We start from the raw sequence: 26,699 nt of genomic DNA on the forward strand, positions 1-26,699 counted from the left end.
GCAGAGGAGGCTCCTGCTGTCCAAGAAATATTACTATGAGTAGTACAGCATGTGCTTCTTGCGTCTTCTTGTTTTACTTTAATTTTTTAGGCTGGATGAATATTATACACTCCAGTTTTCAGTGAGACATTTTAACAATAGAATATGCTTCACTTCATCATCATAAGCAGCTAATGGTAAAGAGATAAAGGGGAAGAAGTGTCAGCAGCCCGAAAATATAATACATATAATATAAATCCAACGTGTCATAGAACAACAGAGTAGGAAACCAAAAAATAATGGGCGAGCTGGGAGACAGCAAATTACAGTTAGTGGACTGGGGGGGTGGGGGGTGGGGGTGGGGGTGGGCCACACAGAAAACATAACAGTGCTTGACACTCACCCCATAATAAAACTATGTAGCGTACAGGGATGTAGTATGTGAGGATTGCTGCGATGACAAAGATCAGCAGAGCCAGGCTGGACAGGAACGGCACAGACCAGTTGAACGTGCTGACAAATTAAGATCACAAACATTAGCTCTGTAAGTGTCAGGAATCAGAATTTACTGATTGCACATAAATTACAGTAGTTGTAGGTGAAATAATGAAATGTAACTGAGGCCTCAATAATGCAGACTTTTTTCTTTTATAATGGATAATTAAAGGGCAAGTAAATAATATGGTAAAACATATTCAGTATGTATTCATACAATCCATTTCATACTGTGATCATAAACATTTACGATCCCTCCAGCGGAAATAAAAATAAATATTCAATAGTACAGAGCAAACATTTCTGATGGATCTTTAATTCTTACTTTTTAATCCTCTCCCCAAAAGAAGCGATCTCATCCAGCAGGTTTTGAAGCGTGATGACAGTTTCTTGCACCATGTGGATTTTCTCCATGAGCCCTCTCCTCTCTGACTCCTACAGCAGCAAACAACACAAACAGCAAGTGCTTAGAAGAAGTTCACACACTGTCTATGACTTTTAAGGTTTTTTTTTTTTTTTTTACTGTTCCTGTTTTCTGTTCTGCTGGTAGGGAAAGTTATTCACGGGCAGTAGTACAACATTTTTAGCACAGACAGTAAAAACGAACATACAAACAGATGTGATTTAAAAAGTAATGAATGGTAATAGTATAAACTGTCCTGTATTAATATTTCAGTAAAGTTCAAATTGAACTGTCATCATGAATCTAATGAAAGTTTGGAGTTGATTGAAAATCACTGTTGCTATAATTCATTTAGACAGAAACTGACGTGCAGCTTAACTCTTAACTCTCCAGAGCACTAAAACTGAAAGTGGTGTTAGATACTTTTAATTTTTACATGATCTACTTTCACACAGACACTCAAACATTTTGTACAAACCATATTTTATTGATTGTAATATACACATAAGATGGTATGATAAAGAAAATGGAAGTAAAACTGTGATACAATGCTTTAACTGTGCTACATGTGAATACTTTGATGTGACTTTGTGTTAACTACAGTACACTGCCCTTGTCATTGGGATAATGTAGGTAGATAATTCCTGTAACCAGGTCATTCCTGGTTAAATAAAGTTTAAATTGTAAATGTAACATTTAATTATTTGTTCTCTTAAATGAAAAGGTTTTATTATTCTTATGTAAATGTAGTTTGCAGCATAAAAAGAGCAAAAAATGTGTTGATAACTTGTCATCTCAAATATAAACTAACTGAGCTTGTCCAGCTTTGTCTCGTCAGACGGATTGTTGAGACATTCAAGGCCACAGGTTTGATCCCTGTAACACTTCATAATAATGCCCATCCAAGAGTCTCTGAGAAAGAAACCACAACACTGCAACAGACTCATTCAGCGCTGCTCTAGATGAGAGTGTGCAAAATGTGAATGTAAAGGCAGATACTTTGAAAGCAAGTTTGAACATGTCTTTTTGAAGTGAAAGGCTCTTCAGAATGGGACTGGACTTCACATTATGAAAGAGAAGAGGTACCATTCTCAGGCTAGACAAGATCCCAGGAGGGAAGGACAGCTTTAAAGTAAACAGAGGAGACCAGATTCTCTGGAGATCTCTGCCGTGAGAGCCAGACTTCAGACAGAGACACGGCCACATGTCCACATCAAACGCAGAGGAGGGTTACAGGACTAAAGAAAGGAGGTGGGCTCTGTGGGGATGGCGGGCTGGCAGTGGTGGTTATTGAAGGAGTGTTTACTGGCCAAAGCCATGGTCTTTGTCACCATGTGATCTCTGTGATATATGTCCGCTTCTGCTTGGAAACACTGAGTGATTGCTGGCTCACTGCCATCAAGACTTTGGGGATGAGCCTGGGAAAAGAGCTGCAGAGGGGATCAAACCTGGGATGGTTCATATGCACGGTGACTATCAGTCTAAAAAACCATATGGAAGACAATTTAGCTTCACCTCAGTCAAATATCCATCACAACACTAAACCACTTGAGCCATTTCAGGGTCATGTTCCCACTGGAACCAGTATGAGAACCACTTTACATGAGGCTGACGCAGGCCATTCAAAACGTCTACAATAAACTGCTGTCATTCTAGAGGAATATTTCATTGCCTAAAAGCATTGTAACACTTTCAACACAAACTTTCAAAATGAGCTTTGGAAAAGCATTTGTAAGAGCTGTCATTAGTCCCATATTGATGGTATTATATGGCGTGTTAAGCGCAGGGACTTTCCCAAATGCAGCAGAACCTTTTCCCCCATCCCTCTATTTGCATATGAATGTGTTGTGACATGTGGAAACGTCTTCATTAAGCCCAAATGTCTTTTGCTAACCACAAGTTTACAAAGACATACAACTAGCTGTTGGCAGGAATCAAAATGCATCAGAAGATTTGGTACTGAATAAAGAGCTTAACAACATGGAACCATAGATCATCGGCAGATACCTTTGTCAACATGAAACAAAATAAATAAAGCTAAATTCTCTTCTATTCATCAGCATTCAGAAATACAGAGTCAACAAAAAAAAGTAAAATAAACAGCCAGCACATGTACGTACCTTCTCATCGTCCTCATCCTCATCTGCCAGATCCATATTGTCCTGAAAACAAAAGAATTGTAATGGAGAGGTGAATGATTCCAAGATCCTTTACATGATAAACTTTGTCTCATTGTGACACTGGGACTCTGTGTCAACTCCAGGGGCTCAATGGTGACCCTGCAGTCAGCCGCCTGATACAGTTAAGTTAATTTATTACTTATGTTGGTCTATATTTTCTGAATGTGGAAAATAACCACTGATTGTTACATTAACTTAAAATACCAGCCTGTTTCTGCAGCCCCAAAATGACAAAAAAAAAAAATATATATATATATTTTTATTTATTTACTTATTTGTGATGTTTCAAAATTAATCAAAGGTATGAAATGATCTATTTTCTCAATGAACTTCTTAGTATAATTAATGTTCTTGGTTATTTCACATGACAGATTTTCTATCATTTTTGTTTTGTCTGGTTTGAAGTGAGTGGGACTCTTTTCTTTTCTCTGAACCAATCAGGACTGAGTGACATTTGAATTGAAATCTGACACTTGTGAGGTTATCCCCTCATGTTACCAGTGAATCCTATCTGATCATTAACTTTACCCACACAGTCCGGATGCAGCTTGAGTAAATATATAATATAATATAATATAATAAAATAATTGTGGCATATCCGCTAATGGATATTTTAGAAATAAAATTAATCACATTTCTTGGAGCTTTAAATTAATTCTAATAAAAAAAATTCAAAAAAGAATTCTATCAAACTTTTATCCCAGTGTCAATTATGAAAAATATTATGAAATAATAACACCCGGAGCTTATTTTAAAAAGATTGTTGCAATATTTTTGTGTGTCTTAATTAACATGGTTGTAGACCTAAAACAGTTAGCTGATTAATAGTTTAGTTTATTGACAAAATTAACTGCCAAATGTAATCTCTCTGTGTTTTAGAGTGTTGAACATAATCCTGGGCTCTGAGAACCAGTGAGTGACTATTTTTCACAATTTTGTGGCATTTTACAATCTAAACAACTGATTAATTGTCAAGAAATTAATTGATAATAATTAGTTGCGCCCTACCTAATTATAAAGCGGCGCATATTTCATTGATTTCACATCATAATAAAGTATGTTGTTGCCTGAACAGTTTTCTGTGTATATAATTTGCTATAACCTATAGTGTGTGCTGAACTACCACTACTGTATACAGTAAATACAGCTGCTATTCTACACTGGATAAAGACAGGATACAACCTTTTTTTCCAGTGATAAAACTGGTAACAGTAAGAAAAAAAAAAAACACTGTTAATTGTGACCTTTTCAGAGCAGAGCGCTAAAAATCTTTTTTTATTTGACCAGTCACAACAAGAACCAGGCAACAGACCAATTACAGTGAAGAGCAGGCAGGATGCAGGACAGCAACTAGACTGCAGAAAACACAGCCAATTAGCTTAGGCTATAATGATATGTTGCATTAGTCCTTTCACTGAGTTTTCTATGCTTATGTATTATTTCATTATTATTTGCTATGTAGAAAGGTGCAGCTGGTTGCTATGGAAATGGTAAATGGACAGCACTTATATAAACAAACAGCTTTTAATTACGAGAGCAAAACGTGGTTGAGATAGTTGTTTTTCTATAAAGAAGTGAACAGGAGCCTGCAGTGTCCCTGGGCTGAAGGAGAAGAAGATGGATGAGCTCTGCTCTGGACTCACCAGGTCTTGACTGACCCGACCGGAGCGGATCCAGAGGTAGTTCCTCAAGATGAGCAAAACCAGGAAGAGGGGCAGCATGTAAAACTCCCAGTACCACACTGTCACCACGAACACCTGCAGGGTGAGGGCCGCACAAGTCAGAGATCAGTCAGATCAGGCACCAGGGTGATGGCAGGACAAAACAAACTGCTCTTCATTAAGTCACACTCAAAGACATTTTCAATTGATCCTGAATCCCTGCTAGCTAAAGGTTGATCCAATCTGCTATTGATTACATAAGCACTGATCAAGCTGATGAGGGCTACCCCTGCCACTATAAAAGCCTGGCTTCCTACATACAGTTATCCTGCATATGCTGTGCAGCGCGGCCACTCTGCTCAGCAGGACTGACTCTCCCTCCAGTCCCTGCATATACACTGACATTAACCACATAGGTCTAATTGCTCTGCCTCTCTCATCTTGTGTACATTAAAGCTGACCGCACAGGGAGGGGGCGGGGGCCTGTGTGTGAATATGTCATTAAAATCCATCCTTGTGGCGCACATTCCACCTGTGTGCGGTTCAGGTAAAATGGATGAGAGAATAAAGAGAAATGGATTGTGATGTCTGGATCGCTAAATGGAACTATAAAATAATCCGGTAAGAGTGGCCAAAATGGCAGTGAGCCAAAAGGCGTGGGGAACGGTTTACAGGTTTTTAAATGCTAATAAAAATAGAAGTGAACATCTGGTAAAGACATCACTCTCCTCTGAGGCACCAACTGGCATAAAAGATGATCCCCCTCTTCCTCGCCTCCACCACCACTACCACCATCAGCTTTAATGTGCAAAAAGCCAAGCACGCTCTTGTCTGTGTTATCACAAGCCAAAACAGGGCCTGGGAGAGGAGATGAAACCAGTTCCTCACTGAAAGGGTTATGTTTTATTAGTGAGGACTTTGTAATGAGTGGGAGAGCCGGGACAAGGGGAAAGCCAAGTCACGCTTTGGTGGAAATGTATACTCAGCCCATAAAGATTGTGATAACTGCAGCCCATTTCAGCTTGAGAGGCATTACACAGTCTTCGACAGCGAAAAGGGATCTGGAAATACAATCGAGATTAGAGGAAACAAAAAATATGAAAGGCTACCTAATGTCGGGAGAGCTACTGAACTGGAGGGTAGCACATTTCAAGAATGCAGTAGGATTTCCACACTAATGCTTGGGGAAGGGTTTGCATCGCACAGAGGTAATCCAAGAGCACAGAAATCACTGCCATCACTGAAACCACTCACTGTTGTAAAGCCAGAACAAGTAACCTTTGCGGAACAACCTCAAGTGACAATTATGGGACAATTGATGAATGCTACAACGTAGAGTAACAGTAGCACAAGAGGAGAAGATTCTTAAAGTCAGTGAACAGCACTCTCTAGCCTAGTCTAGAATACAAAAATTAGCTAGCATTAGCTGCCATAAACTAATGACACACCAGAACAAGTAAGCAAAACATTATTAGAAAAGTCAAACAGCATAAAATTTAAGATTTTACATTGTTACTACTGAACCCCCAGTAGGTTATATACAGTAAAGTTGACTCTGTAACCTGCTAGAAATATAGGTTTGATGAGGAAACACTGCTGGATGCACTGTGGACAAGCTGCAAAATAATTTTGGATGAAGATTGTTCTTATGTTGCGCAGTTTGTATTGCAGGAGTTTTTATTTATAGATATGTATAGAGACTTTATATTTCAGGAGGTGTCTGCTTTTCTGCAATCACTGACTGGTTGGCAAAAATTAATTGGATGCAAGGAATTGGAAAATGCATCAAGAGCCTCCTTTTCAGTACCAAGTGACAAAAATGTTGCTGCATATAAACGAATATCCTGTAGAATATGTAATTCGTTGTATGTACCTCAAGTGGGGCATATACATTTCTTGTATGAAGCGATAGAATGAGGTGGATGACGCCGACTTCCATGTAGGAGTAATGCTTTTGTTCTCACTCTCAGAACTGTGTTGTTTTCTTCTTCTTCTCCTTATTTCTAACAAAGCCACTTAGTATTTTGGGTGACCCCTCTTGTTTCTGTGTTTAGTTGGAGTGAGAGTGGAAAAGCGGGGGTGTGCTATCAGGAAAAAAGCTGCATTTTTATTTTCTGGCAGTATTACTGTTATATTTCAAAATAAGAGGGCTGACCACCTTCTACAAACTAAAGTGATGAAGGGCAACAATATGTGATAGTTCAGAGGGCAGGATAAGGCACTAACACTGCCAGGACTGAGGCTTCTCACTGAGATAACCCGTACCTGACTGGCTGACTGGTGTATTTAAAGTATATTATATTGACTGAATCTCTTTGCACGAAGGTGTTTGACAATCGGCAGGTGTTGCAAGTAGTCCGTCAGTGTATCCTGTCATGCAGAGGGTAGCTTTGATTCATTAATCTTATGTGGCGGCATTAAACCAGGCATTTATTTCTTCTCACTGAGGCTTGAAAAGGCAGGGAGCATTAGTGTGAAAACACGAGTACAGATGGTGCTGTCTTTCAAACACTGAGCTGCAGTGGGCGAATGTGTGTGTACATTGTGTGCTTGTTCATGCTTGTATGATTCCTACTTTAGCATGTGTGTGTGTCTGAGCGGTTAGGAAAAAAAACCAATATCATCCCCAATAATTAACACTATCTATAAAAAGGAGGGGATTGGGTATTCTTCAGAATTACACGGTGTAAGAATCTATTGTGAGTGCCTGTACATTAACTGTGCTTTAACTATTTAAATTGCAAACAGTTTCTAGTTAAAGCACACTGACCTTCTTACCCCAGCCAGGATCACACACTTTCTAGAGGCTCAAGTAATCCTGAATTATAAAACTAAATGCATGAATAAAAGCTAAAACCCAAACTGTGGCTTCTGTTCAGATAACAGATCTGTTGTGCAGCTCCCATTTTTCACAGTAAATTGAACAAACTGTACTATTGGCTGGCGTACAGTATCTCTTCACCAGCCTCATAAGAAAGTGTTTAGATGCTGAGAAAAGCTTTAGTGCCATCTACAGGACATCAGCTTTAAAAACAAAAAGAACTCCAGATGACCTTGATTGCCTGCATCGTTAATGCACAACTTGCTGCATGCTGTATTGATGGAGTCAGATTTGGGAGATAATAATGTCAAAAAGATCAGCACCCACTTCACTTTGCACTTTAAACAACAAGGGCTGAATGGCCTCTCCTGTGTTTCTGCCTTTACACTTGCTTAACACTTGTATTGAACAATGGCAGGATGGAGAATCAGTCTTAGCTCTGAAGAGCCTTTTAATTGGACTTCTGCCTGCATAATGGGGTCTAAATCAAATCGAGCAGATTGGACAGAGGGTTAATGAGTTGTCAGGGAAGTAGAACAAAAATAGACTCTATCACGACTCCACTGGGACTCTACTCTCTCCAGCTGAGGTTTAACTCTGCATCCGCGACATATGCAACACTGAAAGCGTCTCCACTCCAGCACAGAGCCGTGGCCAAGCCTGCGATTCTGCTGAGCCCAACACTGCATTGATTAAGATTCTCGCTGGGAGAGTTCAAGTAGAGGTTGGCCAGACTGCGGTTGTCTTCCGCAGCCTTAAAGGGAAAACAGAGGGAAATGCAGATAGTGTGTTGATAAGCAGTTAAAGCACTTCACCAGGAAGGCTAGGAGGCTCCTCTGAACACTCTCCCACTGGAAGCAGCTTTTGATGTACTGCAGAGTCGACATGATAGCTCTGTACAGCGTCTGAACACGCAGCACGTTCCTGGCCAGAGCCTGAAAGATACAGATCATAAACATGCAAAACACATAAATATTACAGCAGTCATGTTTACAACATGAATAATAATAATAATAATAATAATAATAATATGATTACGTTCTGTTCATGCCAAACATGAAACATCCGGTCAGCTAGTGAAACAGTGAGAGTTGCTGGTATGTTTTGGCATGAGCCAATGTGGTCAGGGGGCAAAAAATCTGACCTGATTTTGTCAACCTAGACTTTCAACATTTAAACAAACTGAAAACCTGCACGTTACAACCCAAGTCATCGGAGTGTAAGCCAATTTTGGCTTTACTGAGCAATCTATTGTCTCACAACAATGAGTCTTTGTGCAGAGTACAGACAGTCAGGCACCCTGTGTCACACCCTGTCTTGCACACTGTATATCAAACTAATGTTGTAGAACAAGGGACAAGAACTCAGTCACAGTTGGGGTCAATTAAAAGAATTAAAAGCTCAATTCACTTAATTCAGCCAAAGGGAAGTTTTGCTTTTGGGGATGGTGTGTTTTTTTTTTTAAAGACAAAATCAAGGAGAAAAGGTTTATGTTAGAGATAACTGATAAAAATATCACTTCGACAACTTTTCATCTACCTCTCCCTCTGTCTTTAAGCTCTTCAGAAAAATGACTTATTAATTATTCAAGCATTACACGAATATTGTTGAGTGCAGTGACCTCTGACCCCTACCCTCCTTACAGTTGGTTCCCTCCAAGTTTAATCTTATGGAGTTTAGGGCTGGAATTAGCTGTTATCATCTTCTTCATCAATTACTTGTTTGGTTTATGAATAGGTTAAAAAAATGTGAAGAATTATTTTTCACCACCACAGCATCATAAGATCTGCTGTTAATTCTTGTTTTGTCCAAACAACAGTCAAAAAGGCCAAAGATTTTCCGTTTACCATCACATATGATTACGAAAAACCAGAGAATGTTTTTCCTTGACAACAATTAATTAAATATCAAAATTATTATATATTTATTTATTATATATAATTTAATTTTCTGTCAGTCTGATCTAATCTAGGCTCTAATGAAGCTGAGAGACATTTACCATTCACCTAACTGTATGCTGCTCTGGATAAGCAGACTAAATAAACAACAAATATTAAATGTATGTATGTAAGTTTTTTTTTTTATTTTGACTGCATGCAAACTAATTTCGTCATCTCTGTATTAAACATTAAAATTAGGAGAACTGTGACAAACCTTTTTGGAAAATTTCGGATTATCCTCCATGAATCTTCTCTCTCTGGGTTGGAAGGTTCTTAGACTTGCTCTGACCTGATAAAAAAAAAGTAAAGAAGCAATGAGAAACAGACAGAATCAGGCCCATACTTCATATCCATCAAGGCCTCATGTCCTCATTGCAGGCTTAACTTTTACTCACAGGGTTAAAAATAACCTCCAGCTCCAGAGTGATGCTCCCCTTCGACAGTCCACCTAAATCCTCTTTCTTCAGTGGGAAGGCGATCTGTTGTCCCCTGCGGATCTGCAGGAACAGAAAGGGCATCAGGTGTTGAACTCAGCCATGAGCCCGACTATCAGTCATGCCGGATTACATTTTAGCAAGTCTTCAACCCACTGGAGTGTTATCGCCCTCTTCACTTTAATTTAGACGCAGAGTGTAAATACATTAGTCTATTGTCTGCATGACGGACTCTTAGTGAGGTAGTGTTTACCGAGAGCAGGGGAATGGCAACTTTTCCCAGGAAGTCTGGCGCCTTGTCTCCATCCTCATCAAAGATAGTCACCACCAGAACATCATGAATGTCTTTGACAGGGCTGTGGAGACAAACAAGGAGGTCAGGTAACACAGCAGATGCAACATGAAGCACACATGTGGTTCAGACTGCATGCATCATGTGGGATTAATGATAAAATGTGGTTGCAGAGACAAAGTCGAACTGACAATGTGAAGACTTTATTCCACTCTGGGTAGAGGCTCTTATAGATGGTGTGGGTCTGAAGTCTGTCGTTCCCCAGTTCCAGCACACAGAAAGGGTCACTCTTACCTACAGGACACAACACACAACACTTCAACAATGGGCTCCCTCCATCCATTTTCCTGTAACAACAGAATAAAGAAAGAAGTTAAATCCAAATGTGTGACGTACCGTTTAAATCAGCAGCCAGCAGATCTGCAGCTTTGATGACTTTGACTTGAAGGAAACCAACATCACGGAGGTTTTTCAGGGAGCTTTTTAAACTCTGTGGGGACAATGAGCAAACAAGAAGCATGAGGTTTTGGAAACATTTAAATCAGAAAAATTCAGAGGAGATTTATTTTTAAAAATCTGGATCTGGAACAACATGCACATTGCGAGAGACTATCATGGGAAATATGTGCCAGATTTTCTATTCATTCAAGTGCATGTACATGTTCTATGTCCAAATGTTTTTAAAGTTATATTTTTGCCTTAATTCAGACAGTACAGTGAGACAGAAAATTCAGGGAGAGAGAGGGGGGACGACATGCAGCAAAGGGCCACACGTTGGGCTCGAACCCATGGCCGCTGTGGCTAGGACTAAGCCTATGTGGTACGCGCTCTACCAGGTGAGCCACCGAGTCTATATATATGCAGACAGATGCAGATTCTTCCTAACAAAGTTTAGCTTTTCACATATAGAACATAGAAATATGTTACAATAAATGTTGAAAGGTTGTTTAAATACGTATTTGTGGAAAGTTGTGCATCTATGTTTGAAGCGACCGCCACTAAATTGCAGTGCTTTTGCAAGCTACAGTATTTTGCGTGATAGTACTCAGACCAGATACTTGCTGAGTGCATGAAGGGATTCAGGTGAAGTAGTTCATTTTGCAATAGAAAGGTTCCTTTTCAGTGTTTTTCACAAGAACCTAAATACACAAACACGTCATGTTCTCAGAACAGGCAGAGCTTGTAATTGCACTGATACACTAAAGTCTAACTTTTGACAGTTTCAAGTTAGAGCAAGTTCATTGTCAAACTTGTCTGGTATGAACTGAAACCAGTGGCTGCAAGAAAGGTGTAACAGGATATAACAGCTAAAATATATAGTATATTTGGGAATTGGTTATTAGCAATGCAATGTAAAGTATTTATGGTTTTTATTTAATGGACGACATAAAAAACATGGTACGATAAATGCAGCTTTTGATAAGACTGTTTAAGGCATCTGGGAGCCTGGTGCTCTGGTATGGTCTCTCTGCCACAGTCATGTTCTTTTCAACTTCAAATTTAACATTACATTATAATTTACCAGAGGGGATTTTTCAATCTTGTTTTCATTGTGTACAATGTCTTGGGGCATCTCTCTTCCTTTGACGCCCAGCTCTAACACTTACTGTAAAACCTACAGGTTTTAATATTCTGAACTCACTACACAACCGCCTGGATGAAGTTCAAAACACAATGTCCAAAATAATTTCTGTAGCTCAACACTGACAGAACAGAAAAATTACAGGCTCTCAGCACTTGGCTAGACAGATACTGCCATCTCTTGGCCCTTTAACACAGAACACAGAAAGTGCTCTCATCATACTGACCAAAAATGTGAAGCCCTAATTGCCCATATCCACTCTATAGACACTGAGATTGAGACAATCACACATGAATTTCTCTGAAGAAACTGTAATGGCCTTTTACTTGACTTGACGCAGAAAATGTGGACTGACTCCAGATTCTCCTGAGCTCTGAGTACCTGAGCATTTAACTGACTATTAGTGCTTTATGAAGCTGTGCTGCATTTCAAAGTAACAGACACATGGGTGTTCTGTTGTTGCCTTGTGTTGATACAGTGTATGGAGAAAAAAGGTTGGATCTGGATTTGACTGAGTATCATGGGGCTGACGTCAATCAAACACAGGGGTGTCAGGTGTACTGACACTTGTACTGGGTAATGTAGGGAGCAAAGTGATGCAGCAGTTACAGACAGAAGACACACAGCACAGAGACACTGACGTAGTTGTCCAGCTGGTTCTGTCGTTCGTGAGATTCGTCGAGAGGTGCAGCGCACAGGTCAGAGATGGAGACGCCGCTGCATGTGTTCAGTGTGAGGAGGAAAACTAAGCGTCCTCTCCCATATTCCAGGGTGTGTGTGAACAGCTGCCTTTCATTGAAAGGGACCTTGGATAGGTCCACTTCACACCTGTACACACAAACACACAGCACAATTTCAGTCATGCACACAGGAACATAGAAAGACAGCATTCAGTACATACGCCTACACAGGCATAAATGCACATTTATTCTGTGTACTTGGCTGTGTGCACACAACCAAGTACACACAATATCTTGTGTGTACTTAATTATCTAACTACATCAGCCTATACGGAGGTGGGCAACAGGCCATTCATTTACAAAATCTTACTTCAGTTTATATAAATAAACACATCCACATTTGTTGTCGCAAGGTTCAGGCATGGTGAGTCCCATCATTAGTTTTCATACTGGTCCAACAGACATCTGTCAGACTCCATACACTGTTTGTTACGTACATACTGTAAAAACAAGCACACAGGCTCAAAGAGCTGAAGAGACTCACGTTCCCAAACATTCCTCGCTCCGTCGTCCTTCCTTAGACCAGAGCTCCACCTCCAGGATTTCCGGACTGTCCATGAACTGATTAAAGGTGAATCTCTCTCTCCACTGAGGGTTGGCCATTTTGCAGTGATTCTGAATCAGAAAGAACACGAAAATCAAAAACTACTTTCACATTCATGTACATGTAAATTGAATAATAACAGCAGCCATTCCACATAGCTACACTTATCTCCTTTTCTTAATTTTGTAGTTGTCAAGATGAGCCTTCGCAACTAATATTTAGAAAATAAGCTAGTAGCAGTATGTCCAGCTTTTTCAAAAGACTATGTGAATGTTTTGCTGTTTCCACTGCACATCAAAGTAAAAATAAATAATTACTGTTACTTTGAAAATGAATACAAAGAAAGAAAAGGAGCAATGCTGCTCATTAGCATGCAGCTTGGATGTGTAATGCATGATGTTGCAAGATAAATGAACAGCAGGATAATCATCAATGACAGTTGCCACAGAGCCTGCAGCAAAAGAAAGTGAGCATCACTGCTAGACGTCATGCAGCTGCCTGGATGAGCAGCAGTGAGCACTTGGGCCTTCTATGTTACACATTGAAAACCCATTTTATATATCTCCTTGGCTCTTATTGCTTTTTTTTTCCCAGGACGTGGCGTTTACACAATGAGTGTTCACAGAAAGATTATAAAAGGTCACGGGGGCTTCACATTTGCACTTTTGAAACAGATTGACTGTTGACATAATCACTAAACACTCTGGCATCAGCTGAAGAGAAAACAAAAACAATAATGCAAAATAAGTGTACAAATCTACTGCGTAATCCAAATTCCAGTGAATGACAACAATCTCACTCTGCACATAACATAAACAAATACATTAACAGTGTCTTGTGAGGCATTTTACACAAGCAAGTAAATGTGTTCAGCATCAGAGAAACACTGTCCACATCTGGATGCCTCTACTATCAAGTCTGTCATAGGTGTAATGGCATCAACTGTAAACACAATCATCATCATCATCAGAATCATTATAATCATATTATTAATAATATAGTTAGTATTTTTTTCCTTTCTTGTGTACCGTTTTAATTTTTATGATTTTTTTTTCTTTTACCTTTTTACTGTTCTCTTTTTTTTTTCTTTTTCATGTGTCTACTGTAGGTGAGGCTCTCAATTACCCAGAGTGAGTTGGACATACAAATATAACCATGAATTCCCCAATAATTAATAATTATATGTAATGTATGGCTGTGAGTACTAACAAAATAAATCACAGTCAATATTGGAGAAAGTTTGAGCAAACAATATTATTTGGAGGGAACAGGAAAAGGAAATGGCATTTGATAAGAAAATAAATGGGAAGGAAAACAGGGGTCATGGAAGAGGGGCTGAAGTAGTGAAGTTTTCAGAACTGGGGGCAAAAGGGGATGGAGGAGAGGAAAGGTAGTGTGAGACAAAGAAAGGGGTACGAGAGGGAAATGATGAGAGGGCTTAGGAATAACAAGGACAATTTGAGAAGAGGGGAGGGGGTCTGCGGGAGATGAAAAGAATTAGTCCTCCAGTACCTTGCTTTTGTATCTCTGCTCTCCCAATCTGAAGCAGACAAAGAGCTGACCCCCCTGAGTGTCCAGCGGCAGCTCGTGACCCTCAACCAGAGTCACTGACACAACAGAAGTCCACAGCTGACTCTTCCTCAGTGTTTCTGACAGACGAAAGCTCTGAGGGGACGCTCCCGACTGCAGCAGAGGAGAAGAAAGAAGGAGAAAAAAAACAAAACAATTCCCATCATGAATAGAAAAAATTAATCTAATTCCTTTCACATTCCGCCCAGTTATATTTTCACTATTTAACACTGCACACATGCATGACGCAGAGACAGAAGGGAAGGAAACCGAAACACAACCACATACACTATTATAAGGCTTAAATTAGATGCATACATGCTTCGGATCTGTGCTCTGAACATCACAATCAGCATCCCACCAAGATGGCCACTTATCGATGCAAAGCTGAATGAAGCCGCATGATCTCTTTTCTCCTGTGAAAATTAACTGATCCTTCATTTCACTGAGAGATTAGGTAAAGCTCGCTACAGCGTAGAGCAGCATCTTCTCTTATATATACTGTATAGTAGGAAGTCGAGCCGTATTCTAAGATAATTAGCTGAGCGTAAATGTAGACACAGCGCTGTAGGGAGATAAATTTAACCCAGATTTAATTAACACGGATCAAGCTGACACTGCTGTCTTGTCTGACTCTGTTCTGCCTCATGCATAAGCAGAAAATGATGTTTCACTTAACATGCAGCTCTGAATGGGCTTGGCAGAGTACAGTAAGTATCTGTAGTAGCAGGGGATACATGCACACAGTGAACATTTTATTAGGTACACCTGTTTACTAAAGCAAATGGTATCCAAATACAGATACACCTGGCTGCAGCTGAATCTGTAAACTGACATGGTCAACAGTTGTTTGACTAGGAATGAGCAAAGATGTCTGATGTGGTGCTTGCAGCATCTGAGAGCGAACTGCCATCCTCAGACTGATAGATTCCTGCACTACAGAGGATGGTGTGATGAGCATGCAGCTGCTCTGTGGGAGAAACCATCTCCTCAGTGAAGTCAGAACATAATGTTCGGACTCATCTAAAGGATAAGGCCGTCAATATTCCATATAAATATATTTATTTTATTATTAAAATCCCACAACCAACAATGCATTAGTCCCTCACTCAGTCCTTCTCAGTGTCCCCACCTTGTCTGTGTCTGTGGCTCTGCACCTCAAGTCTTAAATCTTTAAAAACCATTCACAAATATAATTTTTAAAAGCCACACTATATAACCTTTGAAGATAAATAATACATTCTTCTTCTTCTTCTTCTTATAAATAAATAGTTGAACTCATACACTCTTGCTAAATTCAATACACTCAATATAATACTACAGCCCTTCTTGCTCTGGTATGACTGGTAGCTTATGGTGGCTGATGGAACTGATTTTGCTGATGTTTGCTGACTTCGTGTACTTGCGCTCCTCGTACAATATGATTTTTCTTTTATTGATATCCCACTAACAACACTTTTAGCAATAGATACGGAGTGTCTCTTTAAAAGATTCAATAATTTAGTATTTGTGGCAGCAGGATGGTGGATCTGGGATAGATTCGAAATTAACTACGGTGACTATGTTCACAGTCAAGCTTTTGATGCACAGACAATAGTTGTTAACTGGATTAATTCGTTGTTCATATGGGTCTTTTCACAGGATTTGTTGACGATAAGAAAATATAGACCAGACTTAACAGGAAGGTCACAAGTTCACAAATACTGTAGCTGAGTTCTGCAGTAGTGTGTAGAAGGGTGACTCTAAAGTTAAAACAAAATGAGTTGTGTACTGAGTCAGCATGGAAAAACGTTATGCAGTTTCAGAGGCAAAATGTGGTTTTACTCAGTACTAGGCAGGTGTAAAGTTAAAGTTATCACTGACAGTTAGAGTCCTGATGTTTAATCTAGAAGTAATAAAGACATCTACATTTGTCAGATTTAATTTACCACAGAAGCCAGAGTGTTGTCTATGTGGCTATTTGCTGCCCTCTTGTGCAAAGAGACAAAAATTATTCAGTTCAATTCTTCAACTGAAGTACAGTAACTACCAAAATAAACAACGGAAACTGTTGGTCAACTATGAGACACAAGATGAGCTGCTGTGTATCTTGTGGTATCATTCGACAAGTCTGAGCTGTATCAGACGCCAAACCCTGAGCATGATAGTGGAAGCGCTATATTTGTCTTTCACCATAGCTTTTTATTCTTGATGCAGTGGAGTCTCTCTTTTACATTTGGCAGAAACATGTAGAGATGTGACCAAACTAAATGTTAGTTAGTCTGTCCAGTCTTTTCCCTCCATCTTTTCTTACCCTAATACTTCGTTTTCGTTTTTGGGCCCACCGCTGTCGACAGGATCATACATGTTAGGTGCAAAACAAAAACACTTGCGTTAGTAGGATATACACAGAGACTTTGAGTTAAACATAAACATGCAATAAATATGATGCATAACAACTCTCCCCAATGCTAGAAAACATGTAATAAATATAAATGGGAGCATGCCATACTTGGCCTTTTTTGCTGTCTCCACCTCTGAGTGACAGACTCATGTCGACTAACACTATGCCCATATCCTGCTCCAGGCTGTTTGGGTCATCCAAGGGCAAAGACAGCTCATTGACTCTGGAGGAAAAAGAAAAAAGCAAATTTCAGCTTCAATTTAAGTTAAACAGATCTAGATTAGAGAGGGGGTGGGCCAGAGAGAGGGCGCTCTGCAGCTGCACTGGTGCAGAAGTGGGTTATTTGGTTAATGTGGGCTGTGGAAGCAGGCACATTTGTTTTTGTTTTTTTAATTATGCGCTGAGTTACCAGTCTATTATTGAAGTACACCTCTACAGTCTAATACAATCCAACACAACAGCCCAGCAGTAAATGTTACTTAATACCATGTTCAGTTTTGCTGACACAGTGTCAGAGAGGTGGCTGTAGTTAGTCATGTTGTTGCATTAGCTTGTATCAGATAAGCGTCTGAATTTATCACAGAGTTGAATCAACATGTCTGCGTCACATGTCAATGAAAATGCACAAAATAAGCTTCACAAAGACCGAATTTACTGCAGCGTAGCTGCATTACACCGTACATTTGTGTTCAGTGTGTGGGCTGGTTAATAATTGATCTGGACTTTTGGAAGGACAGGAAAAGGTGGCACTTGATGTATTCTATTGTAGTATGCTAGTTTTTATTAAAATTAGGGCCCTGCTAACTGTCCCCAACTATTTATGCAACACTCTTTGTTAGCACATTCAATACAGCGTATGCTAAAAATAGACAATGCACTCATCAATAATAAGCATGACTGATATTTTAGTTCACTACAGTGGTTCCTAACCTCAGGTCAGGTTGCAAGATAAATCTGAGGGTGACGAGATGATTAACAGGAGAGCAAAGCAGGATAACACATTTTTACTGCAGAAAATTATTTTTATTTTTTCTGATGTTTTCTGATCTTTCATTTCTGCTTGTGGATTTTACATCTTTAGGCCCAAAAACAATAATTTCAATCCTCACTTTAAATGTCCGCCATGCACAGACATGGTGCAACCTGTAGCAATGAGTTGGCAAGTACACAAAGTAGCATTTTAAGGGGTAACAAGGCAAAAGGGTTGGGAACCACTGGTTCAGTACATGCTGATTAGACAGTGAAACTACAACTTCACTGTTGATAGTTGAGGGACAAACATTCCTCCCACCCATTCCTAATTTCCACCACTTAAAGCCCAAGGCACTGTCAACACAACATGTGTTTAACATAAATTTGAAAAGTGTCTCTGATACATAGTTTGTCCATTAAAGAGCACTGACAAGTTTATTTCAACTGCAGAGTAAGTGCAGAGTGTCCCCCTCAGAGCATATCATGGTCACAAAAAAAAAAATCTAAGGAGTCATTATAAAAAATGTTTATGTTATGAAAAGAAATATCACTGGACAATATACTGTCAACAGATTCAGCATTGACCACAAACATTCAGAATCAGTTTATAAACTCACTCACAGTGTACACTAACGCTGTTTCCAGCACATGCCACACTCACTCAGAGTTAATCACCGTACCATCACCGAGCGACTCACTTGTCAATGTCCAGGTCACTCAGGTTGACAATGGCAGAGCCCATAAAGTCATCAGTCGTCAGGTCACGGTCGTATACCTGTGTCATGTCAAACAACAAGAGAACACTGATAGTGAGAACATAATAGTGAGTGGCTGAAAGCTCTGTCTGTGTTGTTTTTACAACACTACAACACATACTTTGATTGTAAATGAGTCACTGAAATGAAATCCAGCAAAGAAGAAACATGCACTAACATGCTCTAGGGTTTCAGCTTGAGGGGTGGGCGGCTGAAACTGCAGCTGACTTGATATTTTTTGCTGAGAGAATTGATGAATTAATTCATGTGCTGACTTATACCACATAGCTGAAAAACCACTAAGCTAATCCTGATGTGTGTATACACACCAGTTCCAGTTTGGTTCATATTTGTTTGTGCAAATTAAACTTCCCTTATGCATGGTTATGTTGCTGCACCACCTGAGGGACAAACACATAAAGTCCCCAGAGCACTGGAAAATGAAAAATGGCTCTGAACACCGGAAATATCAAACACATGAGGAGTGACAGTTACCTTGACGTAGAGTTTCTGATTCAGATCCTTCACGGGAAGAGAGAAGGTCTCGTTCCATGTGGGGTTGAGGTTTTTATAAACCACTTTGCTTTTGTAGAACGTTTTTCCATCCAATTTGAATTTTACGTAAGGGTCACTGGTACCTGAAAATGATACAAACATGACACAATGCACTTTAGATTATTTACTGATACTTGTTGCTGTTGTCGTTGTTGTTATACATCAGTACCTGGTGCTGGCACCTCACTAGGACAAATGAATGCTGATGGAGACAGTTTCTGCAACTGGGGATTAGACATGAACAAACAGACCACACTGCAGCTGTTGCCAAAGGATTTTATACGATGAACTGACTGGTCAGACCTAAATTAAGTGATAGCCAACCATTTTTGAAAAGGTTTTGTTTTACTCTATAGGTCAAAAAATATTCCTCCTGAGCCGTTATTTGCCATCTTTGAAAAGCAGGGTTGACTTGTCATCGAGACTGACTGTTATAAATACCAATGAAATCACTCTGCTTCTAATTTCCAAACTAAGTTGCTAAAGAGCCCTTTCTCTCGTTTTTTAACTTCTAGGGAAATGTAGCAGTTTCCAGTAAATGGGAGGACCAGAGTGCTTGTAGTGTCATCTCGTGTCTTCATGGAGGATGTGGGTTTTGTTCTCTCCCCAACCAAAGTGACCACAACTTCCTGAATCAATAGCCAATCACATTTGAGCTTTTTTTGTGATGTTACACGTGTTTATTAAGATCTTATGACTGCCATATGCAGAGGGGGCAACAGGTAAATGTGAGTATACCAGAATTAAGAAAACAGATTTAGTTTTTTATTATTTATTTATTCAGCTTTATAAATGTTTTATATTTTTATATCTCACATCTGTTGCTCCTGTGATGAATCATTTTCACCTCAGGGTAAAGGAAGTAGAGTCTGAGACTTTCAGCTGATCTGTTGACCAGATGAGGGCAGCAGGCACCCAAACACAGGATCACTGGATGGTAAGCTTTCACTACTCTGCATCCATGTCCTGTAAAATCGTGCCTGGTTCTGGGCAGTTTTGATGTTACAATATAAGCATTGCATTATAACCCTATTACACAACAAACCATCGGCAGCTGCAGGCATATGCTGTGCATTCAGTGTATATAACCTGATCAAAGAGAAAAACAAAAGGCTGTTCCTGCACTGCTTTTAAAAGGCCATATAGTTTTAACAATACTGTGGTGAAACCAAATCTTTTTGATCCTCCCCCTCCATTCTCAGTATCTTTACCCAGAGCCTGGTTGTGTAAATGTGAACCCACACAGGCAGGAGAAAATGTAATTGAAGTGCATGCCCAGAGTGAAAGGCCTGGTGTAGTGAATGCTGGGTGGGGCTCAGACAGGTTATAATATGATTTGTAGAATCCTGCCCCAGCTGTTATAAGAGCTTCACAGCTAACCTGACACACGGCTGTTTTTCGTGTCCCTGGAGTCAATAACACAGTGTGTCATCACACAGACATTCCGGGCCGTCATGAACAAGCCAAGGCTAAACACACAAACTGAGGCTGATGCAAGCAGAAAAACACACACCAGCAGAGGACACAGTGATGTTTTTGGAAGTTTCAAACTCCTCTGGGTTCAAGTTTCTTAAGTTGAGAAAACTTATCTTTAGATGAGAGTTGATACAGCGTCAGTTATCAGCAGTGACAGGGAAAAGTTACAAGTGGGAAAAAGCACAACAAATTCAACCAACAACTGCAACAGGAGAAGACAATTGACAGAATACATGAGTAACAGCAATAGCACTTACTCACTGGGACAGCTATGCACATTAAGAATGTGATGCATGATGATGTAGGTGATAAACTGTCAAACCATGTGTCAGAAGTAACAAGAATAAGATAATAAGGCCACTGTGAAAACACCCTTCACAGTAAAAACTATACCTGCTGGGAAAAAATGCCAAGTATGAAGCTTTACCTTATTAGGTTTAGATCTCATGAAACCTCCAGGCAGCGGTCATATGCACAAGTACAGTTAGCGAGGAAGTTAAAATGGTGAAGTATTTACAGATTCTTTTACTGAAGTGATGTATGAAAATAAACATAATCCCACTATGTCACTTCTCTTCTTCTTTGCTGTTGTGTTTCCTAACATGCTGAAGTGTTATTTGTTTGTGCAACAGCCCAGTTTTCTTGTTCTGACCAATCAGGAATAATTTACCTCACGGAGGCTGAAGATCCTGTTGATCTAATGTTGTTTGCTCAAGCTCAGACTCAGAAAGTGTTCCAGGTATTTTACCATCTTAGCATCTACCTGCATTAAGTTGGTCTATTGTACCGCATGACTCTGAAACTGCTACCTTCTGCATGAAACACTACATAATTACACAAAAAAAGTTCTGCTCTGTACATTCTACTGTTTTGATCCTATGTAAAATGATCTGTGTCCCTTTTTTTTAGACTTCCCTGTTGTCCTGTGGCATCACCTGTCACCTTGTCACGATAAAGCTAATATAGTGCTACTGTTGATAGTGACAGCCTTAGTGATAGTGTTGGTGCTGTTACAGTAGTTGTAGTAACAGCAGTGCTAAGATGAGACTCTTACCACAGCGGTCCCTGATGACCAGGTTGCGTCCTTCCCTCAGGTTGATGGTGAGCAGGAAGGACCTGGAATGATCCCTGATGCTCTCTGACATACTAAGAGTCTCGTTGCCCATCTCACTCTGGACACACACAACAATACATTATCATTATTTGTTTTACTAGTGCTAGCAGAAGCAAAGCAATAGTACATGTGATTATATTATACTTCCTGAGCAAGTCCAAAGCTGCATCTGAATATAAACACATATTGTGTATAAATGGGGCTGAGTACTGTTGAATACAATTCCTAAGTTATTGATTTTAATGATCTGATGTACAAATATATAGAAATTTGGCCAGAAACATGACGCCAGCTTTTGATAGTTGGTGCTACGGACACATTTCAGTTGGTAAAGGACTGAGATGGATACACAACCATGGGGAAATTCTTTCATATTTCCAAGTTCTTTAATTTGATGTTAGATTCATCATTCAGTCATGTCATATTTTGCTATATTTTCCTTATGTCAGCATATTCTGTTATGAATTTGTAAACTCACAAAATGCTGTTATTAAAGTTTTAAGCACACAGGGACACTTCTGTGTTTGTTCTTTGTTTCTCTTCCTTTAACAATAATAATGAATTAGTTGTGCTGTCCACATTGACACAAGCCCATCCTGTAAATATTAGCAGTTATGGGCTTTAACCACAAAGTTGTGATATGCTCTCATGGTTCTGCTGGTTTGTTTCACTAATTCTTTTCAACATCACATGTTATTCACATGCTTCAATTCACTTGGGCATAACATCTGTTACACCAAATATGTACTTTTTGACCATTTTACTAATGTTTTTTGACACAATTAAAAGGAAGGGCTTTCTGCGGTTGTATGCTGTGTTTCCTGTCTATGCAATGGATTATTTAATCGCTATTAAGCCTGTCCACCAAACCGAGCATCTTTCAGTGAATAAAACCCGGTTGCCTGGAATCACCCAGCTCAGCATCCCAACCCTAACCGGCCACAAAAGCCACAGTGACACACACTGAATACTGAACCACACACAGCCTACTGTCCCATCGTGTCCTGAACACAGCAAGATAATCTGGAATTAAACTTTGGCATGAGTGTGTGTCAACCAAAGCACAGTCCTGCTGTCTGCATGATACATAACAAAAAACACTATCACAGGCTCTTGTCAGAGACAGTCTACTGCAGAGTCCTTTTAACCACTGACATGTAGCTCAGGAATTAAACAGCTACATTAACCTACACTCACCTTTTCAGCACGCTGTTATCTGTGAGACAAATCCTCAGTAGAAACCATAAAAATGATTAAAATTATATCAGTTCATAAAATCATCTTAAAAATACTGAATAACAGCACTTACATTGTGGGAGTCCTCGTCCTTTAACACATGACTGTTGAAATCATGATTTTCATACTGTGGAGACAAAGATAAATACATGTCAAAAATCAATCATATGATATCAGAAAAAACTCCCACATGTTGAAAGAGGAACATTTCAGTCTGCTGACTGCTACAGGTTCAAGAACTGATCTCTCTGTGGCATTACAGCCACTGGGACAAATCCTCTGAGCATTTATTAAAAATTCCTGTATCCTGGGGACTGAACAGCGTTAAACCAAAGAACATAGTAATGAAAAAAGGTAATTTGCTTTTCTGCTCCCTTTCTGCCCTGTTGTTCACTTTAGACTAACTACAATTTTGACCCTTGACTTTAAACCACGAGGGACTGAGCTTTTTGCTTAGGCAAATTGTTGTTGTTTTTGAACCATAATTTTTTTTAAAAAAAGGTCCAGTATTATTCTGTTCTTTATCTTCATCGACATTTCCAGCATTATCCAGGACATCATACTATTTAGAGAAAAACAGTCGTGGAATGTAAAAGTAGCTAAAGTACATTATTAACAGCTGCCACGTGATCGTGACACCTACTGTAGTAGGAACTGCCAGAGGTGGTTTTGGGGACACTGGCAGGTGTATCCCGACCGTTTGCTATGACACTTGAAATTTAGCTCATGTTCCTCCTGTTTCTCTTGATCATCTCTGATATCTATCTACACCTTGGTTGGTGTCCACCTAGTCCACCTATGGTAAATTCAGTTGACTGGACATAATTTGGAAAGGCAATCACCTGTCTCACAGCTGACAGTGCATATCAGAGCAAAAATGAAAACATGAGATGGAAGCTCAGATACAGGATTGAGTCGAGGCACAGATCTGGGGAAGCGCTACAAAAACATTTCTGCTGCACTGAAGGTTCCCAAGAGCCTCCATAATTCAACCAGGACTTGACGTAGAACTGGCCGTGCAGCCAAACTGAGTAATCAAGGGTGAAGGGCTTTGGTAAGAGAGGTGACCAAGAACCCGATGGTCACTCTGGCTGAGCTCCAGAGATCATGTGTCAAGATAGGACAAGTTTCCAGAAGGACAACCATCACTGCAGCACTCCACTGATCTGGGTTTATTGGCAGTGGCCTCTCCTCAGTGAATGTTTGCAAAAAAGCACCTAAAGGAGTCGCAGACTGCGAGGAACAAGATTCTCTGGTCTGATGAAACCAAGATTGAACTGTTTGAACTCAAGTCTAAACGTAATGTCTGGAGGAAACCAAATATGATGCTTGGAACTGATTGTCCTTCTGGAAGTCTCCACATCTCCACACAGGAGCTTGTTTTGATATCCATGAGATGCTGCTTCTTCTTTTGGGGCGCCTCGGTGGCTCACCTGGTAGAGTGCGTGCCACACGGGTTTAGTCCTAGGCGCAGCGGCCAAGGGTTCGGGTCCAACCCGCAGCCCTTTGAGTCACGTCATTCCCTCTCTCTCCCTGACTTTCCTGTCTCTCTCTGCCAAAAAATCAGTTAAAAAAAAGTCATGGGTGACAGCCCAAGTGTGCTTTTATTCTGACAGGTAAGATTAGTGATTACCTTTTTTTGTTTCAGCTGCTGTGGTGACTCAGTGGGGATTTGATGGATTAGGTAGGATGTAAATTTTTTTATGTTTGTTTTGTGACTTGGTGCCACCCACATCCATTCCCATTGTTCCTCACCTCACCAAACTCCTTCTATTTTATCTCTTTGATTTTTATCATTATAATCAACTCCTGCTCTTCCTGGCCATGTGCAAACTTGCACTTTTTCATGTACATATCGTGTGTATTGTGTATATTGTATTTATTAGTGTATATTTGGTGTATTTTTGTAGTATATTTCCATTGATGTTTATTCTATTGATGTTTATTTTTCTGCTGTGGTAAATGAATTTCCCAGTTGTGGGATTAATAAAGTTAATTTAATCTAATCTAATACTTACATACTTGTAATAGATTATTTTTACTGTGTAGTATTAGTACTTGTACTTAATTAAAGGATGCAAAAACATCCTCAACCATTGCAGAAAATCAGTGTTTTAGGAAAATCAGCGTTTTAGGAATGAAGACAAGAATGGTGATTTTCCTGTTTTGTTTTTGAAATTCATGGACTGCCGCTCAGGGCTGATGTCGTTTAAACAACTTTCAAGTGCACAGGTTTCAAGAGTCATGGCCAGATTTACCTGCTGTGTGGCCCCAGGGCAAAAATAAAATGCCGTCCGCCTATTCCAGTGTTTCCCGCCGTTGCTAAATTATTGGCACTGATGCCAGATTAACCTGAATATGTAAATGATATCCTTTTGTAAAAACACAGCTCCTCCTGAGAGGTTGCCATGGTGTACTTCACCCATTCTTTGGTGATGGTTTGTGCCAGATTCCCTTGTCCTTGTTTTCTGGCCTAAAAAAATTGTACCCATTGACTTTGAATGGGATGCTGCCACAATGTTAAGATTTGCGTGGGCCTTGCACTAGCTCACATTCTGAAACCCGTTCATGTTCATGTTAACTTGGGTCAAAAGGTTAGTTCCCAAAGTATTGAAAAACATTTAATTTTGAACTGATGATGAAAAATTAAGAGATTTGCCAAACTGATTACAATTCATTTTGAGGGAGACAGGAATGTCTGTACAAATGTCAGGGCAATCCATACAATAGTTGTTGAGATGTTTCCCTGAAACCCATCCATCTAGCATATGTAGAACTATTTCAATGGATAAGTGACTGACTGATTGATTCAGTGAAAAAGGTTTCAAAAGTGGGGACAATTTTAATGTAAGAAATACCATGTCATCAGAGTTACAACATCAAGGGCGTGGTGTTAAGTTATTAAACCACATCTGAGCACAGCCAATGTGACTGGCATGTTTTTCACCTGTCTGACTGCATTCTGGCCACGCCCCCTCTAAATGCACTGTTAAGGGAAAAAAGTTCAACTCTTACACTTTCAACTCTGGAATCTTATTCATTAAAGGAAGGGAAGCTCTGCCACACAGAACCTAACAGTGAAGACACATGACAGCTCAGCCCCAGCAGTTTTCATTTACAGAAAAGAATTACCTCCTGCAGCAACTGGGTGGAATGTAATATAGGTGGAGATGATTCAGAACAAATCTTTTCCATTGTTCATGGTATAATCCATTGAACAAGGTATTTACTGAATTATGAGCTTTGATAAGTCATACATTCAATCTGGGCACCAAACAGGATTGTGTCTGCTTTAAGTAAACACATAGGCCTTTTCCACTGCATGGTACCAGCTCAACTTGACTCGACGGTACTCGCCTTTTTGGTTTTCCATCAGGCACGAGATGTGGATAGTGCCTGGGACCTGGTATTATTTTTTGTATCACCCCCACCAAGGTTCCAAGCGAGCTGAGGTGATACCAAAAGGTGACATGAAGACGGGAGACGGGACATTCTGAGGGGAGGGATTAATATTCCAAGAAAAAACTCAGAATTTTCAAGATTAAAGCTTTACATTTATGAGAAAAAA

General features: G+C 39.7%; 1 protein-coding gene across 4 annotated transcripts in view; it reads right to left on the bottom strand.

Annotated features, from left to right (window-relative positions):
- mctp2b (multiple C2 domains, transmembrane 2b) overlaps positions 1 to 26,699 on the bottom strand; it is a 35,449-nt gene that overhangs the window by 2,018 nt on the left and 6,732 nt on the right. For 2 of the 4 annotated variants that reach the window (XM_056379197.1, XM_056379205.1), the window contains exons 3-21: positions 23,205 to 23,258; positions 21,836 to 21,953; positions 19,246 to 19,388; positions 18,694 to 18,770; positions 17,132 to 17,246; positions 16,934 to 16,966; positions 14,584 to 14,754; positions 13,012 to 13,142; positions 12,429 to 12,615; positions 10,602 to 10,695; positions 10,397 to 10,499; positions 10,167 to 10,269; positions 9,875 to 9,976; positions 9,694 to 9,768; positions 8,355 to 8,474; positions 4,701 to 4,814; positions 2,998 to 3,039; positions 800 to 909; positions 383 to 492 (exon numbers count right to left, since the gene is read on the bottom strand). In XM_056379197.1, coding sequence (XP_056235172.1) covers positions 383 to 492; positions 800 to 909; positions 2,998 to 3,039; positions 4,701 to 4,814; positions 8,355 to 8,474; positions 9,694 to 9,768; positions 9,875 to 9,976; positions 10,167 to 10,269; positions 10,397 to 10,499; positions 10,602 to 10,695; positions 12,429 to 12,615; positions 13,012 to 13,142; positions 14,584 to 14,754; positions 16,934 to 16,966; positions 17,132 to 17,246; positions 18,694 to 18,770; positions 19,246 to 19,388; positions 21,836 to 21,953; positions 23,205 to 23,258 — 2,002 coding nt within the window. Of the gene's footprint in view, positions 1 to 382; positions 493 to 799; positions 910 to 2,997; positions 3,040 to 4,700; positions 4,815 to 8,354; positions 8,475 to 9,693; positions 9,769 to 9,874; positions 9,977 to 10,166; positions 10,270 to 10,396; positions 10,500 to 10,601; positions 10,696 to 12,428; positions 12,616 to 13,011; positions 13,143 to 14,583; positions 14,755 to 16,933; positions 16,967 to 17,131; positions 17,247 to 18,693; positions 18,771 to 19,245; positions 19,389 to 21,835; positions 21,954 to 23,204; positions 23,259 to 24,564; positions 24,635 to 26,699 lie in introns of those variants that run through there. The other 2 variants (XM_056379222.1, XM_056379213.1) reach the window with 2 other exon arrangements.

The sequence above is a fragment of the Seriola aureovittata genome, chromosome 1 (genome assembly GCF_021018895.1).
Source record: "Seriola aureovittata isolate HTS-2021-v1 ecotype China chromosome 1, ASM2101889v1, whole genome shotgun sequence".
Lineage (NCBI taxonomy): Eukaryota > Metazoa > Chordata > Actinopteri > Carangiformes > Carangidae > Seriola > Seriola aureovittata.